Source organism: Rhinopithecus bieti, unplaced genomic scaffold (genome assembly GCF_001698545.2).
Source record: "Rhinopithecus bieti isolate Rb0 unplaced genomic scaffold, ASM169854v2 scaffold_4639, whole genome shotgun sequence".
Classification (NCBI taxonomy): Eukaryota; Metazoa; Chordata; class Mammalia; order Primates; family Cercopithecidae; genus Rhinopithecus; species Rhinopithecus bieti.
Window position 1 is genome coordinate 754,571 of NW_016804464.1, and position 24,202 is coordinate 778,772.

Below are 24,202 nucleotides of genomic sequence, written 5' to 3' on the forward strand. Positions count from 1 at the left end.
AAAACCACTTCAAAATTCAGTGACATAAAAATAATAACCATTTATTTATTATTTTGTGGGTCAGCAATTTGGGCTGAGCTCACCTGGGCTGTCTTCTGGTCTCAGATGATCGTACTTTTGTGTCAGTGGTCAGCTACTAATCAGCTAGGTGACTTTGCTTCTTAGGGTTGGCTGGCTATCAGCTGGAGTGATGGGAGCAAGTGGGCCATATATCTTTCATCATCTAGTAGGCTATCCCAGGTTTGTTGATAAGTCTTGTTGATATGTGGCAGTGCAGGGTTGCAAGAGAGAGTGGAAACATGCAAGGCCTCCTCAGGCTTTGACTCAGAACCGGAACAATGCCACTTCTGCCATATTCTATTGGCAAGGCCAGCCCAGATTCAAGTGGAGAAAGAGACATCACTCCTTGATGGGAGACTGAGAGACATCGTCACAGAGAAAAGAATTATGATATTTGTAACACACCCTGAGCAAGAATGAAAAATTCCAGCATGTCCAGAGCAATTGTTGGGGAGTGTTATGGGCTGAACTGTATTCCCTTCAAAATTCATATATTGAAGTCCTAATCCCTAGTACCTTGAATGTTACTGTATAGTATTTGAAGATAGGGTCTTTAAAAAGGTAACTAAGGTTAAATGAGGTCAGTAGGGTGGCCTCTAACCCAATATGACAGGTAAGGGAATGAAAAGACAGACAAGAAAATATTTCCAAATCACATGTCTAATAAAGGACTTGCATCTAGAGTACTTTTTTAATTCGGTAATAAGAAAAAATCAATCTAATAAAAATAGGCAAAAGATATGAACAGATACTTGACCAATGCAGATATGAAAAGATGCTCAACATCATTAATCATTAGGAAAATAAAAATTAAGACAATAGATATACCTACATATTTATTATAATGACTAAATTTAAAAGACTTACCATACCAAGTCTTGGCAAGCACATAGAAGAACTAGAACTCTAATAGAATGCTGGTAGGTATATAAAATGGTACAACCACTTTGGAAAACAATTTGGTAGTTTGTTAAAAAGTGAAACATACATCTATTACATGATTTGGATATTCCATTCCTAGATATTTCCCAAGAGAAATTAAAGCCTACAAAAAGACCTGTACACAAATGCTCATAGCAACTTTATTTGTAATAGTCAAAAACTAGACAGAACCCAATGTCTATCAACAAATGATTAGATAAATAACGCTATATCCATATAGTGGAATACTATTCAGCAACAAAAAGCAATAAACTAGCACAATCTATAGAAGAAAAAATAACACATTTCACTTCATCAAGAAGAAAAACTTTTATTCTGTGAAAGACTCTATTAAGAGGATGAAAAGACTGAAGAAAATATTTGCATACCATGTATCTGGCAAAGCACTTTTATCTAGAATATATGATATATATTCTCAAAATTCAATAACAAAAAACAAACCATTCAATTAGAAAATGGGCAAAAAGCTCAAAGAGACGGCCGGCAGTAGTAGCTCATGCCTATAATCCCAGCACTTTGGGAGGCTGAGGCAGGCGGATTGCTTGAGGTCGGGAGTTTGAGACCAGACTGACCAACATGATGAAACCCCATTTCTACTTAAAAATATAAAAATTAGCCAGATGTGGTGGTGCGCACAGGTAGTCCCAGCTACTTGGAAGGCTGAGGCTGGGGAATCACTTGAACCCAGGAGGCAGAGATTACAGTGAGCCAAGATCGTGCCACCACACTCCAGCCTGGGCAACAGGGCAAGACTTTGTCTCAAAAAAGAAAAAAAAAACCTGAAAAGACATTTCACTGAGGAAGATATATGGATAACAAATAAATACAGGAAGAGATGCTCAACAGTACTAGCCATTAGGGCAATGCAAACTAAGACCACAAACAGATGTCACTATCCACCCATTAGAACAAAACCTAAATTAGTGACAATATCAAGTGCTGGTGAGGATGTGAAGAAACTGGATCTCTCATACGCTGCCTATGGGGATGCAAAAAAAAAAAAAAAAAACTAAACATACGACCCAGCAATTGTATTGCTGGGCGTTTATCTCAGAGATATGAAATATGTGCACCCAATACTCTGTACATGATTGTTTATTGCAGCTTTATTTGCAATTGCCCAAAACTGGAAACAACCAAAATGTCCTTCAATGAGTGAATGACTAAGCTAACTGTGACACTTCCATACTACAGAATATTACTCAGTCAAAAAATAAAAATAAATAACAAAAATTAACTATTGACACATGCAACAGCGTGGATGCATTTCAAGGGTATTAGGCTGTCAAAAGATCACATACTGTATGCTTCCATTTATAACATTCTCAGAATGACAAAATTAGAGTGATGCAAAGCAGATTGGTGGATGCCAGGGTCTAGACATGGTAGAGGATGGGGGCTGGGTGTGACTCTAAAGGGATAGCATGAGGGAGATCTTAGTGGTGATGGAACAGTTCTTGCACCTTGATTGAGTGGTGATTACCCAAATCTCCATATATAATAAAACGGCACAAAACTATACACATACCTTGCAGCAATGCCTGTTTACTGGTTATGATGCTGCACTATAATTATGTAAGATATATCCATTGAGAGAAACTGGGTAAAGGGTACACAGACCCTACCATTTTGGCAACTTCCTGTGAATATATAACTGTTTTGAAATTAAAAGTTTTTTAAAGAGCAGTTAACAATTGATATTCACTACAACCTAGATAAATCTCAAAATAATTATGCTGTATGAAAAAAGCCACATCAAAAAGATTATATACTGTATGATCCCAGTTATATAAAATTCTGCAAAGTATAAACTGAACTATAGTGACAGAAAGCAGATTGCCTAGGTACAGGGAGTGGGGGGATGTACGGGCAGGAAGGAGTAAGAGGGAAGGGTTACAAAGGGCCACGAGGAGACATTTGGGGTGATGGATATGTTTACTATATTACTATATTACCTTGATTGTAGTCATGGTTTTGTCAGAGGCATTCGAACCAGAGAGACTCCATTTTGAGTGAGGGCTAGGAAAATGAGGCTGAGAGTTGCTGGACTGAATTCCCAGAAAGTTAGGCATTCCTAGCCTCTAGATGTTTACTGTTAAGGGAACAAATTATTAATGTTTACTAAAACGGACCCAGACTTGGGAGTGTCCAGATATCTCAATATCTGGGGAACAAAAGCATTCCTAATTTTGCTTTAAAGATAATAATATTGATTCTTGCCAAATATCACAATTAAGAAAATTAATAGTTTATCACAAACCCTTGTAGCAGAGCACATCTCTCCATATATACAAGCATTGTACCTAGGGTAGATGCGTTCCTCCTCTTAGTTTTGGGAACGTCCTGCTCTGTCTATGAAGTAGCGTCCTTTCACCACTTTGCTTTCTTAATAAACTAGCTTTCGCTTTGCACGAGATCCAAGAACCCTCTCTTGGGGTCTGGATCGGGATTCCTTTCCTGTAACAGTTTCAGGGTGTATACATATGTTAAACTTATTAATTTGTACACTTCAAATATTATGCACTTAATGCATATCAATTTCACTTCAATAAGCATACTAAAAATATTAAGTGCCTAGTAATAAAACTTACTAAAGACGTACAAATCCTCCACAAAAAGTCTAATATGCCATTGGGAGACAGTTAGGTAGACCTAAATAAATGAAGGGATCTACCACAGTCCTAGAATGATAAAAATCCTAATTGGGTTTTTTTGGGAGGGAGGGCAACAAGTTGATTCAAAAATGTATATGGGAATTTTATTTTATTTTATTTTATTTTATTTTATTTTATTTTATTTTAGTATGTGGGAATTTTAAAAGGCCAAAGATAGCCAAGACAGAAGAGTAAGGCAAAAGAATTTACATTAACAGATATCAAGACAGTGAGATGCTGATAAATAGACCAACGGAACAGATTGAAGAGCCCCAAAACAGATCCACACATACATAGACACGTGGTATTGGACAGAGGTGGGAATGCAGAGTCATTGAGAAATGACCAGTAAAAGGCACTGGGTAAATTGGGTATCTATAAGCATTCTTCTCACAACACACAAAAATCAATTCCAAGGTAGATTAAATACCTAAACATGAAATGTGAAAGTTTATAGCTCTTAGAAGGTTGTACAGGAAAATACCAGCATGATCCTGAGTACAGGAAGATTTTTTAAATAAGTAACAAAAAGCACCAATGATAAGGGGAAAGTAGTAATGAAAAAAGAACAAAATGTTAACTACATAAAAAACTAAGAACTTTAAGGCTGCGCATGGTAGCTCACAATCATAATCCCAGCACTTTGGGAGGCCAAGGCAGGAGGATCTCTCCAGGCCAGGAGGTCAAAACCATCCTGGGCAACATAGAGAGATCCTATCTCTACAAAAATACATAAATAAGAATAATTTTTCATAGAACTCTACTCACTAAAGACATTATAAAGAGAATGAATAGTGACTGGGAGGGAGGCAATATACTTGCAGCTAACCAATAAATAGAAACGTCAAAACCACAGTAAGATACCACTACACACCCTACAAAATGACAAAGCTTTAAGAATCTGTTGGAGTGTATGTAGCTGGAGCAACAGAAATTCTCATAAGCTGCCAGTGAGAAGATAAACTGGCATACTACTTTGGAAAGATGTCAAACATTATATAGTAAAGTTGAAGACAGGCATATCATTGACCCAGAAATGTTATTTAGTTTCTACCCTGAAGAAACGGCTATACCCATGTAACACAGCATGTACACAGCAACACTGTAATAGTAAAAAACTGGGAAAACTCCAAATGGTCTATTCATAGTACAATAGATAAATTTTAGTATTTTCATTCAGTGGGATATTATATAGATGCTGAGCAGCCAAAAAATAGAAAAGGCTACTGCATAGTGACCTATGCAGAAATGGCTGTCTTCCTTATAGTAAGAGAGTGACAGACAAGCAAGAAAGACTAAGAAGAAAATTAAATATAGCTCTCAGAACCAACCATAGCAACAGCAGGGAGTGTTTTGAATTCCAACATGTAGAAGACACTGTGCTAGACTGTCTTAAGATAACTCTACCTCCCACAACCATTCTGCAAAGTAGGAATTATTTTGCAGATAAGGAAACTGAAGAACAGAAAAGTTAAGTGACTTACCTGAGGGCACACAGATAGCAGGTGACAGAGTGAAGATTTGTGACCAGTAATCAAATCCCACCTTCTTTCCATTGAGGTATGAACTGTTGATTGCTTGCAACAACCATTCACCACCCCTCCCTTCTTCCAGAACCCTGATTTTGTTAAGATGTACTGCCTCTTCTGTGCTGTCCTAGGGATGGCAGAGCAAAAGACAGAACAAGCCTGGGTCCCTGAGGACTCTCTCTGGCAATGCTGCCAGGCCATATCAATTAGATGTTTTTGCTTCCTTTTATTTATTTTTCCTTTATTTTAGTTTTAGACCCAGTGGTTGTAGAACTGCTAGGGTTCTTGAATCAAAAAGAAAATGTAGTTAGAAGGCAAACTTCCCATTTCCTTCCAAACCATTGCAAGTAATACCAAAACCCAAACCAGATCACTGCAGCAGATGCTACAAGGTCTACAACAGGACTGGTTTATGCAATCTGCAGAAGAGAACGCAAGCAGGAAGGCCTGTGAGTGTAAAGGGCTCCAGCAAGCAGCCTGGTAGCAGTGTTCTGGGAAGCCTGAGATGGCTAAGAGAGCACTGTAAGGGTGGAGGCCTATGCTTTATCCCGCCTCCTGATTCATTTCCCTATGAAGCTCATAGGTCCCAGCCAGCCAGAAGCCCACACAGTCCTGTGCCTCCTGCCTTTCTAGGCTCAGCGCTTCTTCCTGGTCCAAAGTAGTTAATTCCAAAGTGAAAATTCCAGGCCACTACATTGTCGCATCCCCTCAAGCTACAATCTGGTTCCCAGTCTGTGTAGGAAGTTCTATTACTATCAAGAAACTCTCACGTTCTTCTTACTGCTTTGCTGTTGACGTTCCTCTCATCTGGCTCCTGTGCCTCAACACCCCTGCCTCTCCCCTGCACTAGCCAGAGGCAGTCCATCCTCTGAGCACTTCTAATCCCCTCCTGACTTAACATTAGTGAGGAGGATGTCTGATTGCCAAGGACTATGGTTACAGACACAAAGCTTTCTCTTTTCGGGTGCTGGGATCCTTTATTCCATCTCTTTAATCTCTTTGGAGTTTTCTGTAACCTTCAAAATTGTGCTCTGACTACGGCCTTTGGGTATGGCCTGTGGTGGGCTTTGTCCCTGGCATCAACAAAGGCTTTGACACAGTGTGGCCTTCAAAGAGCAGCTTGGATGAAACTGCAGAGGCCTGGAGCTGCAAGGAAAGTGGGTTAGCCCAGCTTTCACAGGGACTGTTTGGGCCCACTTTAGTTTCTGCTACATGTGGGAACAAATGTGCCCCTTCAAGCCTTTCAGATCATGGGGGTGGGTATTTATGTTAAAGCCAAAACCTTCAGCTAATTTGGAAGCTGACAGGATTCTGCTAAGTCTTTGTATTAATACAGGATCTGCTCCCTGGCCTTCCAGGTCAGGATCTTGGGTGGGACACCTGGAGCCTCCATTTGCCTCTGAATTTTCTAGAACCAAATTGCTTTTCTTCTCTCATTTCAAGGTCCTAGGAGAGAGAACCAATAGCAAAGGCCATGTCTGGAAGCCATTTGGGTGAGGGCAGGGGGTGTCTTGAGGTCTGCCCAGCCCAGCTCTTTCCTCTTTGTTCAGCCTAGGCAATGAAGCCACAGCTGCCCACTCAGAGCTGTTTTAATTGTCCCCAGAAACCTAACTTCTAGAAAAACAATTGGCTTGCAAAGGATTCCAGACTCTCTGAACAGATAGATGATCGGAATCTTTTCTGATTTTCATTAAGGAAATATTTCAAGAGGGACTGTGGCACCAAGACAGTGAATGCCTGCCCCTGAGCCCCTGATGAGAAGGAATTAAGGGCCCTGTGACTATGTATGTGACCAGAAGCCACATCAGGCTCCACCAGGCCTGGCAACTGTCCCTGATGGTCTGTTCTTCACCTCCTGTGGCTCCTGACTCTTCAGTTCTCAGTTAGAATTGAAGTCAGCCCTCTCGTTTCCTTGTCTGGCCCCTTCACCACCCACAATGCAAACTCATACTGAGGGACCAACCAGCAAGAGGCCCAGAGCAGCCCCCATAGCAACCAGAGGGGGCCAAGCTTGCTGCCACAGCCCACAACATGCCAACACCCCATTTAGACTTTTACATGAGAAATAAACATCCATTTAGTTCAACTGCTATTGTTTTGTCTCTGTGACTAAATCAAAAGTTCTGGCAAATCTAGAAAGAAGCAGAAGAATTAGGTGCAAAGTGCTGGAAGTTTAGCAGCCTCTCGTGGGAGCAACAAAGCCCCAGGCAGGCTTCTGTCCACATCACTTTAATGTGCAGCACTCTCCTAGTCCTCTGGGAGGACTAGGACTAGCTCTACTGTCTGTTCTATGGCCTTCCCACAATTCAGCTTCCTGTGCTCCCCAAAACTTCACCTTGGAAACATATTTAACTGGTTCTGACCTTCAGCCTTGTGTGACTGTGGGTCCACAGCCAATATCAAATAACTGCAGACACCAGACACTTGGTTAAAATTCTCAATAGAGGAAAATGGTCGCTGGACAGTCAGCAGACTCGCTGTTTTCAGGTCAGCTGCTGGCTCAGTCCCCTCTGGGTGCCCGGGAAACCTGACAGCTGAGGGTTGTGATGAGGAGCAGTTTCTCTAGGAACTGACTGACATGTCTCCCTGAGGAGAGAGAAGTGACAGGCAACTCTAGGGAAGATGGCTTTCATGGCTTCCTAAAGATCTCACTGGCTCCTTGGCTTCTTCTCCAAGGTAGCCCAGATCTCTTCCTGTGTGAATATCTTTGTCGAAAGGGATGGCATGGTCAGGTAGGCCAGGTAGGATCGACTGCGGGAAGGTAGATGACCAGGATGGAGAAAAGCTGATGAGGTGGGGCTAAGGAGAATTAAGACTAATGCCCAATATCAAAGTTAGGGAAATGAAGTGTCGCTGCCAAGTCCAAACGTCAGGGTCACACTGGAAAACTGGACACAAAGCCAAGGTCAGGAGCCAACAGAGCTGGAAAAGTGGAAACAGGCCAGGGAGCAAGACTAGGCCGGGCATGGTGGCTGCTGAGAATGAGCTGGTACCAAGCCTAGCTTCACTGTCTCTCAACCTAGCCTCATGCACAGAAAAGTCGTATCAACGAAGAGAGGGCTGGGTTTAAGTGATGTCACCAAGGGGGAACAAAAGAAAACAACGTTCCTTAACCCAGGTCCGTAACTCTCGTGTTGTGCACAAGACTGTGGACATTTTCCACAGTTTGTTAAAGGGAACAGCGCCCCCAAAAGGGTTATTTTAAGGTTTGATTGTGGAATCTGGTTATCCAGAAAAGAACGATCTCTGCCGATCTCTGCGGGCTCTCCTGTCTCGACAAAGTCCTTTAGTGCCTGAGGGTCTCGGCCACCTTCCAAAGGGGCGGAATCCCCCTGCCTCGCGTACCCCAGGGGTCTCGGTAGCGCTGCTGTTCTGTGAGCCTACTCCTCTCAGAAGCACCGGGCCTGGAAGAGGATGAGTCTAGTAAATGAGGGGACACGGGGCGGACAGAGGGATTAAAAGATGGGGGTGTGATCCGTGCCAATGGGGACACTGACTGGTTCGAATATTAACGCGAGGTTTGTCCGCTTCTTCACAATCTGTCCGTTTCGTTTTACTGGGAAAGCAAATGTGTTCCCATCCCTTTATCTGGGGATACGGTTAGAGTTCCGGGAAGGGGGTGCAGCGCCCGGACTGGCACAACCGCCGTTGTCCCACCTCCTCCGGGGCCGCAACACCGCAGTGCCAGGACTCGGACTGGGGCGAGGGCTCCCCACCCGCTACGTCGTGGCACCGCCCGTCGCCCCGCCCCTTGGGGGCCCGTGGCGCGCCCTTGTGACGTAGTGCCTGTGTCAATATCAGCGCGCCCCGAGCCCGGAAGAGGCGCGGACTAGGCAAGGAGTCGGTTCGCGCAGCTGCGGCGCCTGGGTCCCCATGGCGCTGTGGCGCGGCTCCGCGTACGCGGGCTTCCTGGCGCTGGCCGTGGGCTGCGTCTTCCTGCTGGAGCCAGAGCTGCCAGGCTCGGCGCTGCGCTCTCTGTGGAGCTCGCTGTGTCTGGGGCCCTCGCCTGCGCCCCCGGGACCCGTCTCCCCTGAGGGCCGGTTGGCGGCAGCCTGGGACGCGCTTATCGTGCGGCCAGTCCGGCGCTGGCGCCGCGTGGCAGTGGGGTGAGTGCCAGCGGGGCCTGGGTCTCTGAACCTCCGAGGTCCGCCTTGGAGGTCGGGCGGAGCCGCCCAGAAACAGGGCTTCCCAGAGGTCCCCGGGAGGCGCTGCTGTCCGCGCTGGCCCCTTGGCGAGAAGCGTCGGACGTCTGAGTGGAACCCGGTTCGTCACCGCTGCTCTTTCCACTCGGCTGGCCTCTGCACCTTTCTCTGATCCCGGTAGGACCAGCCCTGACAGCTTCTTGCTGATCCCTCTTTGTCTGACACCTTTCTCCGAGCCTTGTTCCTCGTTCCAACTTTTAGCCCCTTCTCTTCTGGCGACTGTTGCTTTGCAGTCAAAGATACTTGACCTTACCCACTTTGACAACACTCTTCTTCCTCTTTCTTCTGAACTTCTTGAAGACGAGTGATTTCTGCCTTTACCCACTTGCTTTCGTAACGCCGTGTAGTTTAGAAACCACACGACTGTACTGCAGCTCCTCTCTGATTTGCCTTTTTGAGTCTGCATTATCTGCTCTCTGCAGCCTTCCATGCATTGAACACGTCCTTCTCCGTGAAACTCTTTTCTTCCCCTGACTTCAGTGACATTGTATATTTAAGGTTCTGCCAAATCACAGTGCCTCCTTTCTTTGTACTTTTCCTTGGGAATATAATTATTCCCTTTATATTGTTGATATTGTAAACACTAACTTTAGTCCCTATCTCAGTTCAATTTTACTTTCTTGCCATGACCTCAGAGTTATGTATAACCACCACATAAAAGCAGGCCCTCTACCATGTAGACTACTACTTTCTGTGGAGCGTTGGGACTGGGAGGGGTAAAGTAGAGCAAACTTGTCCTGAAGATTAAATGACATAATTCATGTAATCTCTCTAGCATGGTGCCTGCTTTAAAAAGCATTCGATATTAGCTATAATTTTTTTTTTGTTTTATTTTTTTGGACACAGGGTCCCTCTCTGTCGCCTAGGCTGGAGTGCAGTGGCACAATCACTGCTCACTGCAGCCTCGACCTCCCAAGCTCAAGAGATCCTTCTGCCTCAGCCTCTGGAGTAGCTGGGACAACAGGCAAGCACCACCACGCCCAACCAATTTTTTATTTATTTTATTTTTTTTAGTAGAGTCGAGGTCTTGCTATATTGCCTAGGCTGGTCTCGAACTCCTGAGCTCAAGCGAACCTCCCACCTTGGCCTCCCAAAGTGCTGGGATTAAATTGTCCTTCCTTGCTTTGTGTGCGTTCATTCAGCAGGTATTCACCGGCTACGTGGTTAGCGTCAGGTCTGTTCTAGGTTCTTAAGATACAGAGATGGGTGAAGCAAGGTCCCCGTCTCACTTACTGGAAAAACACATATTATTGTATCAGTCTACTTGGACTGCTAGAACAGAATACCACAAATTAGGTGGATTAAACAACAGAAATCTGTTTTATCATAGATCTGGAGGCTGATAGTCCAAGATGAAGGTACTGGCAGGATTGGGTTTTGATGTTGTCTCCCTTCCTAGCTTGCAGCCAGCTGGCTTTTCACTGTTAGCCTGCGCATGCACGCTCCTGGTGCCTCTCACTCCTCTTATATGGACACTAAGTCCTTTTGGAATAGGGCTTACCCATGTGACCTTATTTAACCTTAATTACTTCCTTAAAGGCCCCATGTCCAAATACAGTCACATTGGGAATTAGGGTTTCAGTATATGAATTGGTGGGGGGTGGACAGTTCAGTCCATAACAATTATGGTTAGAAGAGGAACAACCCACGAGGACCAGGCAGACGCCTTAATGCCTTTTACGACCTAATCTTAGAAGCACATAGGAACTCTTCTACCAGAGTCACAGGTCCACCTGGTTTTAAGGGAGGGGACATAGAAAAACCTTGATGGGAGGAGCATCCGTGTCACGTTGTGAAAAGAACATGTGGAATGGGACATCTTATTGCGACCATCTTGGAAAATATATTTTACTACAGTGACTTTCATAGGACAGACACTAAAGAAGAAATGAGATTTCTCCAAGCCAAAGTGGGAACAGGTCCACCTAGGCGAGAGAACCAAATGTGAAAAAGTACATGGTTTGTTTGGGAACAGATCAGCCTTGTTTTCAAGCAAGAATCTTATGGTAGAAGGTTGTAAAGAGATAATGCTGAGAACGAAGGGTTGGACCAGATTGTGAAGGGCCTTTTATGGGGAAGCCATAAAGGCTTATAAGCAGTTAACTGATGACAAGTTCTTTGTTGAGAATTGGTGGGAATGTGAAGGGTGGATTTTGAGCAGTGGTTCTAACCTGTTTAACTGCTTCTCATCATTTATTTCCCAAAGAGGATTTTTTTTTTTTTTTTTTTTTTTGAGATGGAGTCTGGCTGTGTCGCCCAGGCTGGAGTGCAGTGGCACGATCTCGGCTCACTACAAGCTCCGCCTCCCGGGTTCACACCATTCTCCTGCCTCAGCCTTCCGAGTAGCTGGGACTACAGGTGCCCGCCACCTCGCCTGGCTAATTTTTTGTATTTTTAGTAGAGACGGGGTTTCACCATGTTAGCCAGGATGGTCTCGATCTCCTGACGTTGTAATCCACCCGCCTCAGCCTCCCAAAGTGCTGGGATTACAGGTGTGAGCCACTGCGCCCTGCCCCAAAGAGGATTTTTAGCCCAAAGATAGGGGGATTTAGGAGGGATGAGGGGAAGCAGGTGCAGTACTTGTGTCAGAATCTCATTTTGAGGTTGTGGTTTGACTTCTCTAGAGACACAATCAAAATGCAATTTAATGTGATTCATAAGGAGGAATATCTTGAGACTGTGACACTGGTATAAGAGGTTGTTGTAGGGTTTGTGTAAAGGGAGAAAGGCGCCTGAACCAGAATTGGCAATGATGTAGAAGAGGTGAGATTTGAGAGCTAACCTGAATAATAGGTTGGATGTGGTGGAGTAAAGAAAGGCAGTCAAAAACGACAGGTTTTTAGTATTGGATATCTTGTTTAGTTTTTGTTTTGTTTGAAACAGCATCTCACTCTGTCACTCAGGCTGGAGTGTGCAGTGGCATGATCAAGCTCACTATGGCCTTGACCTGTCATGCTCAGTGTCCCAAGTAGCTGGAACTACAGGCATGTACCACCACACCTGGCTAATTTTTGTATTTTTGGTAGGGACAGGATTTGCCAAGTTGCTCAGGCTGGTCTTGAACTACTGAGCTCAGGCCTTGCCTCCCATCTTGGCCTCTGAAAGTGCTGGAATTACAGGTGTAAACCACCTCACCCAGCCCAGTATTAAATATAACAACTAATATGATTAGGCTTTGTATCCCCACCCAATCTCATCTTGAATTGTAATCCCCATAAGCTAATCAAGGGAGAGACCAGGTGGAGGTAATTGAATCACGGGGGCGGTTCCCCCATTCTGTTCTCCTGATAGTGAGTGAGTTCTTATGAGATCCTTTGGTTTTATAAGGGGCTCTTCCCTGCTATTCGCTCGGCACGTCTCCTTCCTGACACCTTAAGAATAAGGTGCCTTGTTTCCCCTTCCACCATGACTAAGCTTCCTGAGGCCTCCCCAGCCATGCTGAACTGTGAGTCAATTAAACCTCGGCCTTTATACATTACCCAGTCCCGGGCAATTCATTATAGCATTATGAAAATTGACCAGTGCAACAACTTTATGGGGCAGGCAGATAACAGACATTATCACCAAGTCTTCACACATTGATTTATTTGCCCAAGATCATGCAGTTATCAAGTGCCAGAGGAGCAATTGAAGCCTGGTCTTTCCCATTTCTGGTTCCTGGTTGATGCCGTGTTATTGCCATTAAGAGAGATTTAAGAAAAAGAAACAAGTTTAAGAAGATAAATTGGATTTTAGAGGAGAAATATACATACATTGTTATGGGATTTCAGATCAAGCTTCTCCGTCAGCTACTGAAAATGAGAAGCTGGTTTTTAGGAATATATTGAGAAACAGGATTGCAAATTTTGGAGACACTGGCACTTAGGTTGAAGCCAGAGACTGGATAGGATCACCCAGGAAGAGAAGAAGAGAAGGTAAAAATGGTAAAGGTGGAATTCTGGGAGGCACTTAAGGGGCTGGTGGAAAGGGGTCAAAGAAGTAAAGGACAGAGTTTTAAGGTGTTTAAGGTGTTTCTAGGAAACTTACCTTGCTTCTAAATCAGACTCTGGTACCTGTTGTTCATTGGTTTAAAAATGATGAAACCCAGCGGGCATGGTGGCTCACGCCTGTAATCCCAGCACTTTGGGAGGCTGAGGTGGGTGGATCACCTGAGGTCAGGAGTTTGAGACCAGCCCGACCAACATGGAGAAACCCCTATCTCTACTAAAACTACAAAATTAGCCGGGCGTGATGGTGCATGCCTGTGATCCCAGCTACTCGGGAGGCTGATTCAGGAGAATCGCTTGAACCCGGGAGATGGAGGCTGTGGTGAGCTGAGATCGTGTCATTGCACTCCAGCCTGGGCAACAAGAGTGAAACTCCGTCTCAAAAAAAAAAAAAACCCTCATGCTAATATTTATTGCCTCTGGAACTGGCTTCACCCCTACCCTTGATACATATCTTGGTCTTCTCCCCTGTATGAATTCTCCATTGTAGCTAGATCATTCTTTATTGTATCCAAACACAAGGTTAATCCCTTCGTGTACAATTTTGCTTGTGTGTACTTCCTACGTGGGCTTCAGTATCAGATAAATCTGGGTTTGAATTTCAGCTCCGCCTGTCTGTGGCCTTTGAAATGTTAGTTAATCCACAGCCTTACTTTTCTCAGCTGAAAGCAGTGATGACTACTTAGCAATCTTACAGCATTTTGCAAATAGGTTTAATCTATCTGAAAATGCCTGCCTAGCATGGAGTGCTTCTTAAAGATCAGCCGCCTTTGTCTGTCTAGATGCAGGAGCTAGAGTTCAGCCCAGGGACCACTGCCCCAGCCTTTTTTTCCCCCGTCTCTTTACAGTTCTGTGTCTTAATGATTATGATTAGCTCTTATAACAGCTGATGCACATAATGTGAAGCTAGTGAAAACCTTAGAAAAATGGCCGGACGCGGTGGCTCACGCCTGTAATCCCGGCACTTTGGGAGGCCAAGGCAGGTGGATCACGAGGTCAGGAGATCGAGACTCATCCTGGCTAACATGGTGAAACCCCATCTCTACTAAAAATACAAAAAATTAGCCGGGCGCGGTGGCGGGTGCCTGTAGTCCCAGCTACTCGGGAGGCTGAAGCAGGAGAAAGGTGTGAACTCGGGAGGTGGAGCTTGCAGTGAGCCGAGATCGCGCCACTGCACTCCAGCCTGGGCGACAGAGCGAGACTCCGTCTCAAAAAAAGAAAAAGAAAACCTTAGAAAACATTTTACAGGTGATGAAACAGAAGGGAGGAGATAGGAAACATCATCTTTACCTTAGAGGCACTTACGGTCTAGACGGGAGAACTATGCCCTCTTTGCCAGCCCCCCCAGCCCATTTTGACATTCAGCATCTATTGTCTTGACCTATTTTCCAGTTGTTTCGTCTGTGTTTTCTCCAAAATCACACTGTCATCTAATACACATTTTTTACTCAAGTGTGAGATTCTGCTTGCATGTCAGATGAGCATAATTTTGTTTTCTGATTCTTTAACTGTGTCTCCCTTTATTTCCCCTTGATAATACAACATCTTAGGTAATAATGCTTTTTACATTTTGGGATGCTATTGAGTTTAAAAAGTGCAGAGAAAGATTCTTATTCTGGTTAAAGTTTTATAAAACAGAACAAGAAAGTACATGTAAAGTACTTGTTTGGCATCTAGCATGTAGTAGATGTTCAGTGTTTTTTTGAGAAAGGGTCCTGCTCTCTTGCCCAGGCTGAAGAGCAGTGATGCCATCTTGGTTCACTGCAACCTCTGCCTCCCAGGCTCAGGTGATCCTCCTGCCTCAGCTTCCTGAGTAGCTGGGGCTGCAGGTGTGCACCACCACACCTGGGTAATTTTTGTATTTTTTGTGGAGATGGGGTCTTGCTATATTGCTCAGGCTGGTCTGGAACTCCTAGGCTCAGGTGATCCACCCGCCTTGGCCTCCCGAATTCCCGGGGTTACAAGTGTGAGCCACTGCACTCAGCCTGGTTTTTTTAATTATAAAAAGTTATCAAGTAAACCATGAACCAGTCTGAGAAACTGTTTATTTTCCCCCAGGATTCCTGATGTGATTAGGTGAGGAATGGAAAATGTTCCATGATAGTGATATTTTGTAACCAAAATTAGTTCTGTTGGGTTTTGCCTTGTGTCACAAAATATACTGAACAGCTTTCCCCATTCTCATCTTTGAGGAGTCAGACTGTTTGAAATCTCAGCAGTACTAGATGTGGAGAGTGGGGTGTTTATAGTTTTTGTTTGTTTGTTTGTTTTTTGAGACAGAGTCTTGCTCTGTCACCCAGGCTGGAGTACCGTGGCACAGTCTCAGCCCACTGCAACCTCCACCTCCCGGGTTCAAGCGATTCTCCTGCCTCAGCCTCCCAAGTAGCTGGGATTACAGGTGCCCACCACCATGCTCAGCTAATTTTTGTATTTTGAGTGGAGACAGGGGTTTCACCATCTTGGCTGGGCTGGTCTCGAACTCCACCCGCCTCAGCCTCCCAAAGTGCTGGGATTACAGGCTTGAGGGTGTTTATAGTTTTTGAAGTAGTTATTTTCAAAGACAGATTTCCCTCCATTTCTGAACCTTTTCTCTTCAGACTTGGGACCCAAATCCATTTGGATACAATTTTTAGACTGGGCTGTCTGGAGGAAATGGTATCCTTCCTTACTCAAGCCCTCAGTGTCTGAAACTTAGAAACCTACTGGCATCTGAGAGCCAGAGATACTTGTATTGCTATTGATTCTACCTACCAATCTAGTGCTGCATTCATTAGAAATAAAGGGCACCATGTCTGAGGTAAAATTGAGACAGTTTGCAAGGTGTGTTTGGTTTCTTAACATTGAAGGCTGTGAAAGGAAAGACTTTAAACATATTTTTAAGCAACTGCCATGTGCATGTCCAGAATGGCCCCTTCTGTGTGTGTCATGGAGAAGTTCTGGCTTATATTTTCAGTGTTTCTTTGCTATAAATCATCCCTCTTTTAAAGAGAAGGGCCAAATAATTAGAGTAGCTAGATGTTTTATGCACTGAAAGGCGTAGTAACTCTTAGGTTATGCTTCTCCAGTTGACCAGAGTCATTATGTATGTCTTGAACAAGAGAAACTGTGAGTATTTAAATGCTATTTGATAGGCAAAACTCCTTTCAAAACATGAATCCCTAGGGGAAGAATTAATAAAAAGGACCCTTATAATGAGGATCCAGTCTGGTTGTGTCTTGAGGGAGGATTTCTCTTCCTTGCCCTTGTAAATCTTCCTTAAGTGATGTAAATAATATCTAGTCTGCATACAAACCTTTTAAAGTTATGTTATTTTAAAATTATAAAAGGAACATATGCATGTTAAAAGTAGAAATATACCTGGTAAAATTCCTCTTCATCCCAGTCTCATTCCTCTTCATTTTTGAAAGAGACTAAAAGGGAAATATAACTATGCATTTTACACCAAAATTTCATCCATTGGGACATTTTTATTAATGAGTTTACCTTGTGGTTTCAGAGCTGGTCAGAATTAACTCTGAAACCCAGTCACCCATATCATTAGGTGCCGTCTCAATTGGCCGGCTGGAAGCTGCCTGTATGGTAATCCAACCTCACTGGCCAGAATGACATCCCAATAGGCAGAGGCAGGAATAAAGATTACCATGATAGGGGTAGGGGCAGGAAGACCTCATCTAACTACCTTAATTATTTAAACGTTCTCTTTAAAAGAGGGATGACTTAGCAAAGAAACCCTGAAAATATAAGACAGACCTTCTCCATACACACATGGGAGAGGCCATGCCAGACAACCTTAGTACAAGTTGAGCATCCAAAATGCTCTGAAATCCAAAACTTTGGGGGCACTGACATGATGCCGCTGATGTATATTAAGTATTTATATGTGAAAATTCCACCCACACATAAGGAATACAAATTTTATTTCATGGACAAAAGTATTTAAAACACTGTATAAAGTTACCTTCAGGCTGTATGTATGAAGTATATGTGAAATGTATTTGTGTTTGGACGTGAGTCGCATTCCCAGGATATCTCATGTATATGTAAATATTCCAAAATCAGAAACACTTCTGATCTCAAGCACTTCAGATAAGGGATTTAACCTGTACTTTATAATTTCCACCGAGACAACCAAGAGTGGCAGGTCTTTAACGTTCATGGGTCAGTCCTGTGAACACTGGCCAAAGGGTGAGTTCTTACAATGCCGCAGGTGTGCCTAAGTCTGTAAAACACCACTAAAGTCTCAGAGGCAGGGTTTCAGCTGGGAGTACTCGGGCATTTAGTAATTTATTGTATCTTACCACCATCCTCATTTGTCTTTGGAGGGAAGATGCCTCATACTTAGCCTTTGACTGAAACGCCTATTTTGCTTACTCTGCCAATTGCTGTTCCTAAGTATACATTCACATATTTAATCTTAACCATAGCTCTATGAGTTAAATGCTCATATTATTGTCATTTTGTAGATGAGGAAACCAAGGCACAGAGAAATTAGTGACTTGCCCAAGTCACACAGTCAGCATGAATCCAGTTTGGCTCTGCCAGCGTTTTCTCAGAAATGTTACATTTTTGTTACAGTAGGTTTGTTCTGAAATGCTAAGCACCTGTCTTCTCACTGTGTAACTAGTGTAAATGTTTGCCAAACTATTGAGGAGTCCTGTGTTCTGATCCTAATACATACATCCAGTTAATGTAATTTTTCTCCTGCCATGTGCTATTTACTCTCCAATTCAGGTTTCAGATCTACTTCCCCTGTTTTTCTGTTGAATAAGGTTCTGAGAAACATTTTCCTTTTGTTAAATGCAAAATGGCTACTTGGTGCTTCTGCTGCTTTCACACAGTTTTTTTCCTCCTTCCAGAGTCAATGCATGTGTTGATGTGGTGCTCTCAGGGGTGAAGCTCTTGCAGGCACTTGGCCTTAGTCCTGGGAATGGGAAAGATCACAGCGTTCTGCATTCAAGGAATGATCTGGAAGAAACCTTCATTCACTTCATGGGGAAGGGAGCAGCTGCTGAGCGCTTCTTCAGTGATAAGGAAACTTTTCACGACATTGCCCAGGTTGCGTCAGAGTTCCCAGGAGCCCAGGTCTGTTTGATTCAGCAGTAGTAAATTAAGGGTGGGAAAAGATGCCTTTTTCATATGGTTCCTAGAAGCAGGCAAGCAACTTTTCATTCCAGTTTGAAGAGGAGGGGAGCAAAATCACCCCTGGTTGAAAACTGTGGGTCTAGGTTGATGGTTCTCAGACTTGAGCTTGTGTCAGAATCATTTGGAGAGGCTGTTGAAACACAGATTTCTGGGCCTACTACCAGAGTTCTGATTCAGTAGATGTGGGATGAGACCCAATAATTTACCTTTCCAACGAGTTTCTTGGCTGATCGTGTAGGTCTGAGAATCTCGTTTTGAGAACCACTGGTCTGCAGGGTAGAACCTGTCAGAGTTAGAACCTTAGTGGTTTCCAAGCTCACCTGGTGAATATATACAAAGCCCTGCATGGTCCACGCACTTCCTGGAGGTTCATGTGGAATAAGAGGCAGTGCTGAGGCTGGAGACCGAACCATGGCTCTTCCTACCTCACCCCAGTATGCCTGCTCTGCATGTACCCTCATGCCTCTTGGGGCTAAGTTTTGGTTGTTTGGTTATCTCCCGTGTCTTGCCGTCACCCCATTCTTCCTCCTCATTTAAACCTCCTTTTGGCTGGGTACCCAGTCTAGGTTGATAGTTCTAGCCAGGGGCGCTCTTAATGCCATTTTTAATTGGCACCTTTCACAGGCAAACCTTTGTGACTGCTTTTTTTGATGACTTAAGATTTTAGACTGGGCATGGTGGCTCACGCCTGTAATCCCAGCACTTGGGAGGCTGAGGCAGGTGGATTGCTTGAGCCCAGGAGTTTGAGACCAGCCTGGGCAACATGGTGAAACCCTGTCTCTACAAAAAATAGAAAAACTTAGCTGGGCATGGTGGCATGTGCCTGTGGGAGGATCATCTGAGCCCAGGAGGTCAAGGCTGCAGTGAACCATGATCGTGCCACTGCACTCCAGTCTGGGCAACAGGGTGCAACCCTATCTCAAAAAATTTTAGAAAATAATGTTTTTTGTCTTTGAAGCTGCCTATTTGAACATTGGAAATGGACATAGGCATTACCCAGCTGAGTTTCTAAAGGAGACAGCAAGTTAAGATTTCAGTTATCATTTTGACAGCTGAGATCAGTAGTGAGATTCTTATCTCTTATGAGAGAATCTTGATAATTCTAACATGAGGAGTCCACTGCTCAAAAGTCTTTATGATTATGGAATTTAAACCACCAGTTTGATTTCTCTTCTCTCTTGATTCTGCCTTTATTTCTTGATGAAAAAATTTTTTACAGCAACTTTATCTAGCTTTGTGATGGTCCAAGTTATTTCGTAACATTATAAAACCCCCTTTCACTAGGGGAGTGCCTTTTTAAGGCAGGTTGATAACCATTATATGAAAATTCTGAAATCTACTTTGTAGATATTTTACTATTTTTCCAAGTTTTTTTTTTTAGTAAATTCTAGCCATCGTGGTTAAATAAAACATTAAGGCTGACATGTTAAAGGGCCAAATTTCAGCCTATGTATCACAGAAAGTTTCATATTTATCTCTAAAAAGCTATTACTGTCCCACCTGAATTCAGAGGTTAGTCAGCACAAAATTGGCGTAAGAGTGATGTCTACCATCTAGAATTGTTTACTCCAAGCTTGTCCAGTCTGCAGCCCAGGACGGCTTTGAATGCAGCCTAACACAAATCATAAACTTTCTTAAAATATTATGAGATTTAACCCCCTGCCCCCTCTTTTTTTTAACAGCTCATCAGCTGCCGTTATTGTTAGTGTATTTTATGTGTGACCCAAGGCAATTCTTCCAGTGTGACCCAGGGCGGCCAAAAGATTGGACACCCCTGGTTTAGTCTGTGCCTCTGTGTGGGCTGAGGACTAGAAAGCTGGGATTGTAGCATTCCATCCAGGCAACACTATTAGGCTTTTCACCTTTTATAATAGAACAGCAACCTTAGCTGTTATGTGTCAGATTTCCAAGGCGCATGGATTCATCCTTAGCAACATGGAACACCAACCTTGAAATATTTGTTCTCTGGGTCCTCAGCTGAGAGATGTGGTGTTTAAGGGAAAGTACTGTCCTATATTAGGGGCCTATTATCTTTAGAATTGACTCCCAGGAAAACCTTTATATTTCCCAACACATCAGTGTGTTTCTTCATTTCTCAAAATTTAGCAACAAACATTTACTGAACACTTATAAGAAGAAGACAGTCCCTGCCCGGAAGGACCTAGTTGTGTACCCAGATGATAGCAGCCCAAGCGGACAAGAGCCGCATTAGAGGTTTGTTCAGGTTATAGGGGTAGGAAGAGATCTGTAATCCTATCTGGTGAGGGCGGTTGTGAAGGCTGAAATGTCATTGAGGTAAGGGGAACAGAGAAGGCATTACAGAAAAGGTGACGCTGCAGCTGATTCTTGGAAAGTAATCAGGGTTTTGCCTAGTATATGAGAAGGGGAGGGTGTCCTAATGGAAGGAAACAGCATGTGCCAAAGGCACAGAGACAGAGGAAGGCTGACTTGGAGAGCTGTAAGCAGGGTGTGGAAGGGAAGGGCAGGAGATGAAGGTGGAAAGGAAAGCATGGGTTAGATAAAGACCGTATGTGCCTCACTCAAGAGTTAGATTTTAGTTCATTAGAGTATCTACTCAATGATTTTCCACAGGATAGTGAAGTTTTTCATTTTAGAAGGACTACAATGTAGAAGATAAGCCCTGTCCACACTTTCTCTCTTTCCTGTGTCTCTTCTGGCTGGCTGTAAGCTCAGAGCTGAATTTGATCAACAGTTAAAAGCAATCAGACTCATTTTCATGGTTGTCTTATTTATTTTCTTCACCTTATTACTCACTTTCTGTTTCTCTGTTGCATTAACTTCATCTGTGTGTCCTTTGAGGTAAAATCACCTCAAAATGTTTTTGGGAAAATGGACTATAAATTAATTTTTAAAATAAAAAATGATTAAACTTGGGTGAGATACAGTTGTATTAAAATACAGTCTAAAAGCCTTGAACTCTCTTACAGCACTATGTAGGAGGAAATGCAGCTTTAATTGGACAGAAATTTGCAGCCAACTCAGATTTGAAGGTAGGTCAAAATTTTAGATTAAAACCTGTGCCTTTCACTAGTGTTTCAATAATTTTAGGAGCAAAAATGAGTATCTATTCCTTGATTCAACTTATGGATCACGTAGTATGTAGCAGACCCTGAGTCTTTTGTTAGGAAGCAGTAATAGGAGATCAGTAGTAACTAATACTTTGAGTGTTTACTCTGTGCCTGACATTGTCTTTAGTGCTTTGCATAGATTATCTAATCCTTGCGACAACCCTGTAAGGCTAGTCGGTACTGCCATTGTTTTTCCTTTCTACATGAGGAAACTTGAGGCAGACAGAGGTTCACAACTGATAGGTAATGGAATGAGGAATTTAACCCAGGCAGTTTGACCCAATAACCCATGTTCTTAGGCACCATATCATGTAATAGGAGCATGTGGGCCTTGAGACTGAGGATTATACAAGTAATGAGAGAAAACACAGGTGGCCATGTTGGTGAGCCTGGATCCAGAGTGCCAAAAAATAAAAGCCACTAGACGAGAGTCAGTAAGGGAGTGTCTTCAAGACTTAAATTGTTTGGTTTAAGTAGAATTAAAAATTGTTGCCATGTTCACAATAACACCTGAGTAAGAAGTTTCTGTTGCTATGAGTAGAATAGGCGTGAAGGGGGAGGCCAGCAAGAAAGTTATCACTGTTGTCCTGTAAACTGATTAAGGTTTGGATTAGAGCAGCCAGAGAGGAGAAATATATATCTAAAACCTACTACAATACATGGGGAACAAAGAAGAGATTTAACAAAGATGATTCTGGAGTAAATAACCTTGATCAGTGCAGAATGGTTGTGGCTGCTAACACTAGAGAACAGATAGTGAAGAGTCTTCTAGTTTTGGGGGACCAGCCTAAAAATAGAAATGTGGGTCAGAGTGGTGAAACCAGAAGCCAGAGATGAACTCAGAAATATGGATAGGTCAGCAGTTTCAGGGAAAATTTCATATGGAGCCACACTGTACACCGGGAGGTAGGGGTAGATGTGCTTTCAATTTAGAGAGGATATTAAAATGTGAACATTCATATTTTAATAGGAATCAAAGTTCTCATGAAATATTAGGGTAGAAAATACTTTTCAGAAAGAAAATAAAAAGAAAATATAGACTTTTGCAGTCATTATGTTTATAAATTGTAATTAACTCCCAAATAGAGAAGATTAGAAATTCCAGGGCTGACCTTTGGAAATATTACCAGCTAATGGGTAGACGAAAAGGAGATTGATCATAAGCCCTTTAGAGAGAGCCCAGGCCATTCCCATCAGAATCCCAGGAGTTTTCATGGATTCCTAAGAGGCCACCCTCCTGATCCTGACAAATAATTCTGGCCTCTGGGAAGACAATACCCTGGACGGTCATAGGCTGAGTACAAAATTGACCTTTCAGTATTGACCTCCCCTGGGACCAGCATTTGTTCTTGGTCTCTGGAGTAGCTGGTCCTGGGACCAGTCTGATTGGAAGGCATTCTAATAAAACAAGTCTGGTTTTGGTAGGAGATTGAGGAAAGAAAAGCAATCTGTTACTCAATCCTCACAACAATCGTATGATTTCAGAGATAGAGGTCTAGAGAGGCTAAGTAAGGTGCCCAGGGCCACCTGGCTAGTAAATGATGCAGCCAGGATTCAAGTGTCAGGCTCTGCCTTTACTTCACCCTTAGGCACTCTCAAAAAGATTCAATTTAACTTGCTGAAATGCTTCTCAACATGGACTGAGAGATCATCTGAGAAAACTACAGAGATTAAGAACTAGGTATTTTCCAGAGGTGGTAATCATAGCTAGCATTTCCTTCTATAGTTTTTTACCATACACCAGGCACTGTTTTAAGTTAGGTGCTTTAAAAGTGTATGAACCTATTTAAATCTTCATAGGGCCACCACACCTAGCTTCTCTTCAATTTTTTTTTTTTTTAAGATGGGGTCTCACTCTGCCCAGACTGGAGTGCAGTGGTGCGATCTCAGCTCACTGCAATGTCCGTCTCTCAGGTTCAAGTGATTCTCGTGCGTCAGCCTCCCAAGTAGCTGGGACTACAGGTGTGCACCACCATGCCCAGCTAATTTTTGTATTTTTTAGTTTCACTGTGCTGGCTAGGCTGGTCTCTAACTTCTGATCTCAAGTAATCTACCTGCCTCAGCCTTCCATAGTGCTGGGATTCATCCACCACACCTGGCCCTTTCTTCAATTTTTAAAACAGAGTTTGTGTCGAATTGGTATTGTACCTTCCTTAAATGTTTATAGAATTTAAGCCTTCTAGTGAAACCTTCTAGGCCCAGGGTTTTCTATGTAGGAAGGTTTTTTTTTTTTTTTGAGACGGAGTCTCGCTCTGTCGCCCAGGCTGGAGTGCAGTGGCCGGATCTCAGCTCGCTGCAAGCTCCACCTCCTGGGTTCACGCCATTCTCCTGCCTCAGCCTCCCGAGTAGCTGGGACTACAGGCGCCCGCCACCTCGCCTGGCTAGTTTTTTTCTGTATTTTTTTTGTAGAGATGGGGTTTCACCGTGTTAGCCAGGATGGTCTCGATCTCCTGACCTCGTGATCCGCCCATCTCGGCCTCCCAAAGTGCTGGGATTACAGGCTTGAGCCACCACGCCCAGCCTGTAGGAAGGTTTTAAATAACTGATTTCTTTAATAGATATAGGGAAATCCAGATTTTCCTTTTTTTTTTTTTTTTT

At 43.4% G+C, this 24,202-nt stretch overlaps 1 protein-coding gene across 1 annotated transcript in view; it reads left to right on the forward strand.

Moving 5' to 3' along the window:
* Positions 1–8,970: 8,970 nt before the first annotated feature.
* LOC108527342 (ADP-dependent glucokinase) overlaps positions 8,971–24,202 on the forward strand; it is a 28,884-nt gene continuing 13,652 nt past the window's right edge. The window contains exons 1-3 of the mRNA XM_017868544.1: positions 8,971–9,291; positions 18,230–18,455; positions 21,464–21,526. Of these exons, the coding sequence (XP_017724033.1) occupies positions 9,059–9,291; positions 18,230–18,455; positions 21,464–21,526 (522 nt within the window). The 5' untranslated portion in view covers positions 8,971–9,058. The remainder of the gene's footprint in view (positions 9,292–18,229; positions 18,456–21,463; positions 21,527–24,202) is intronic.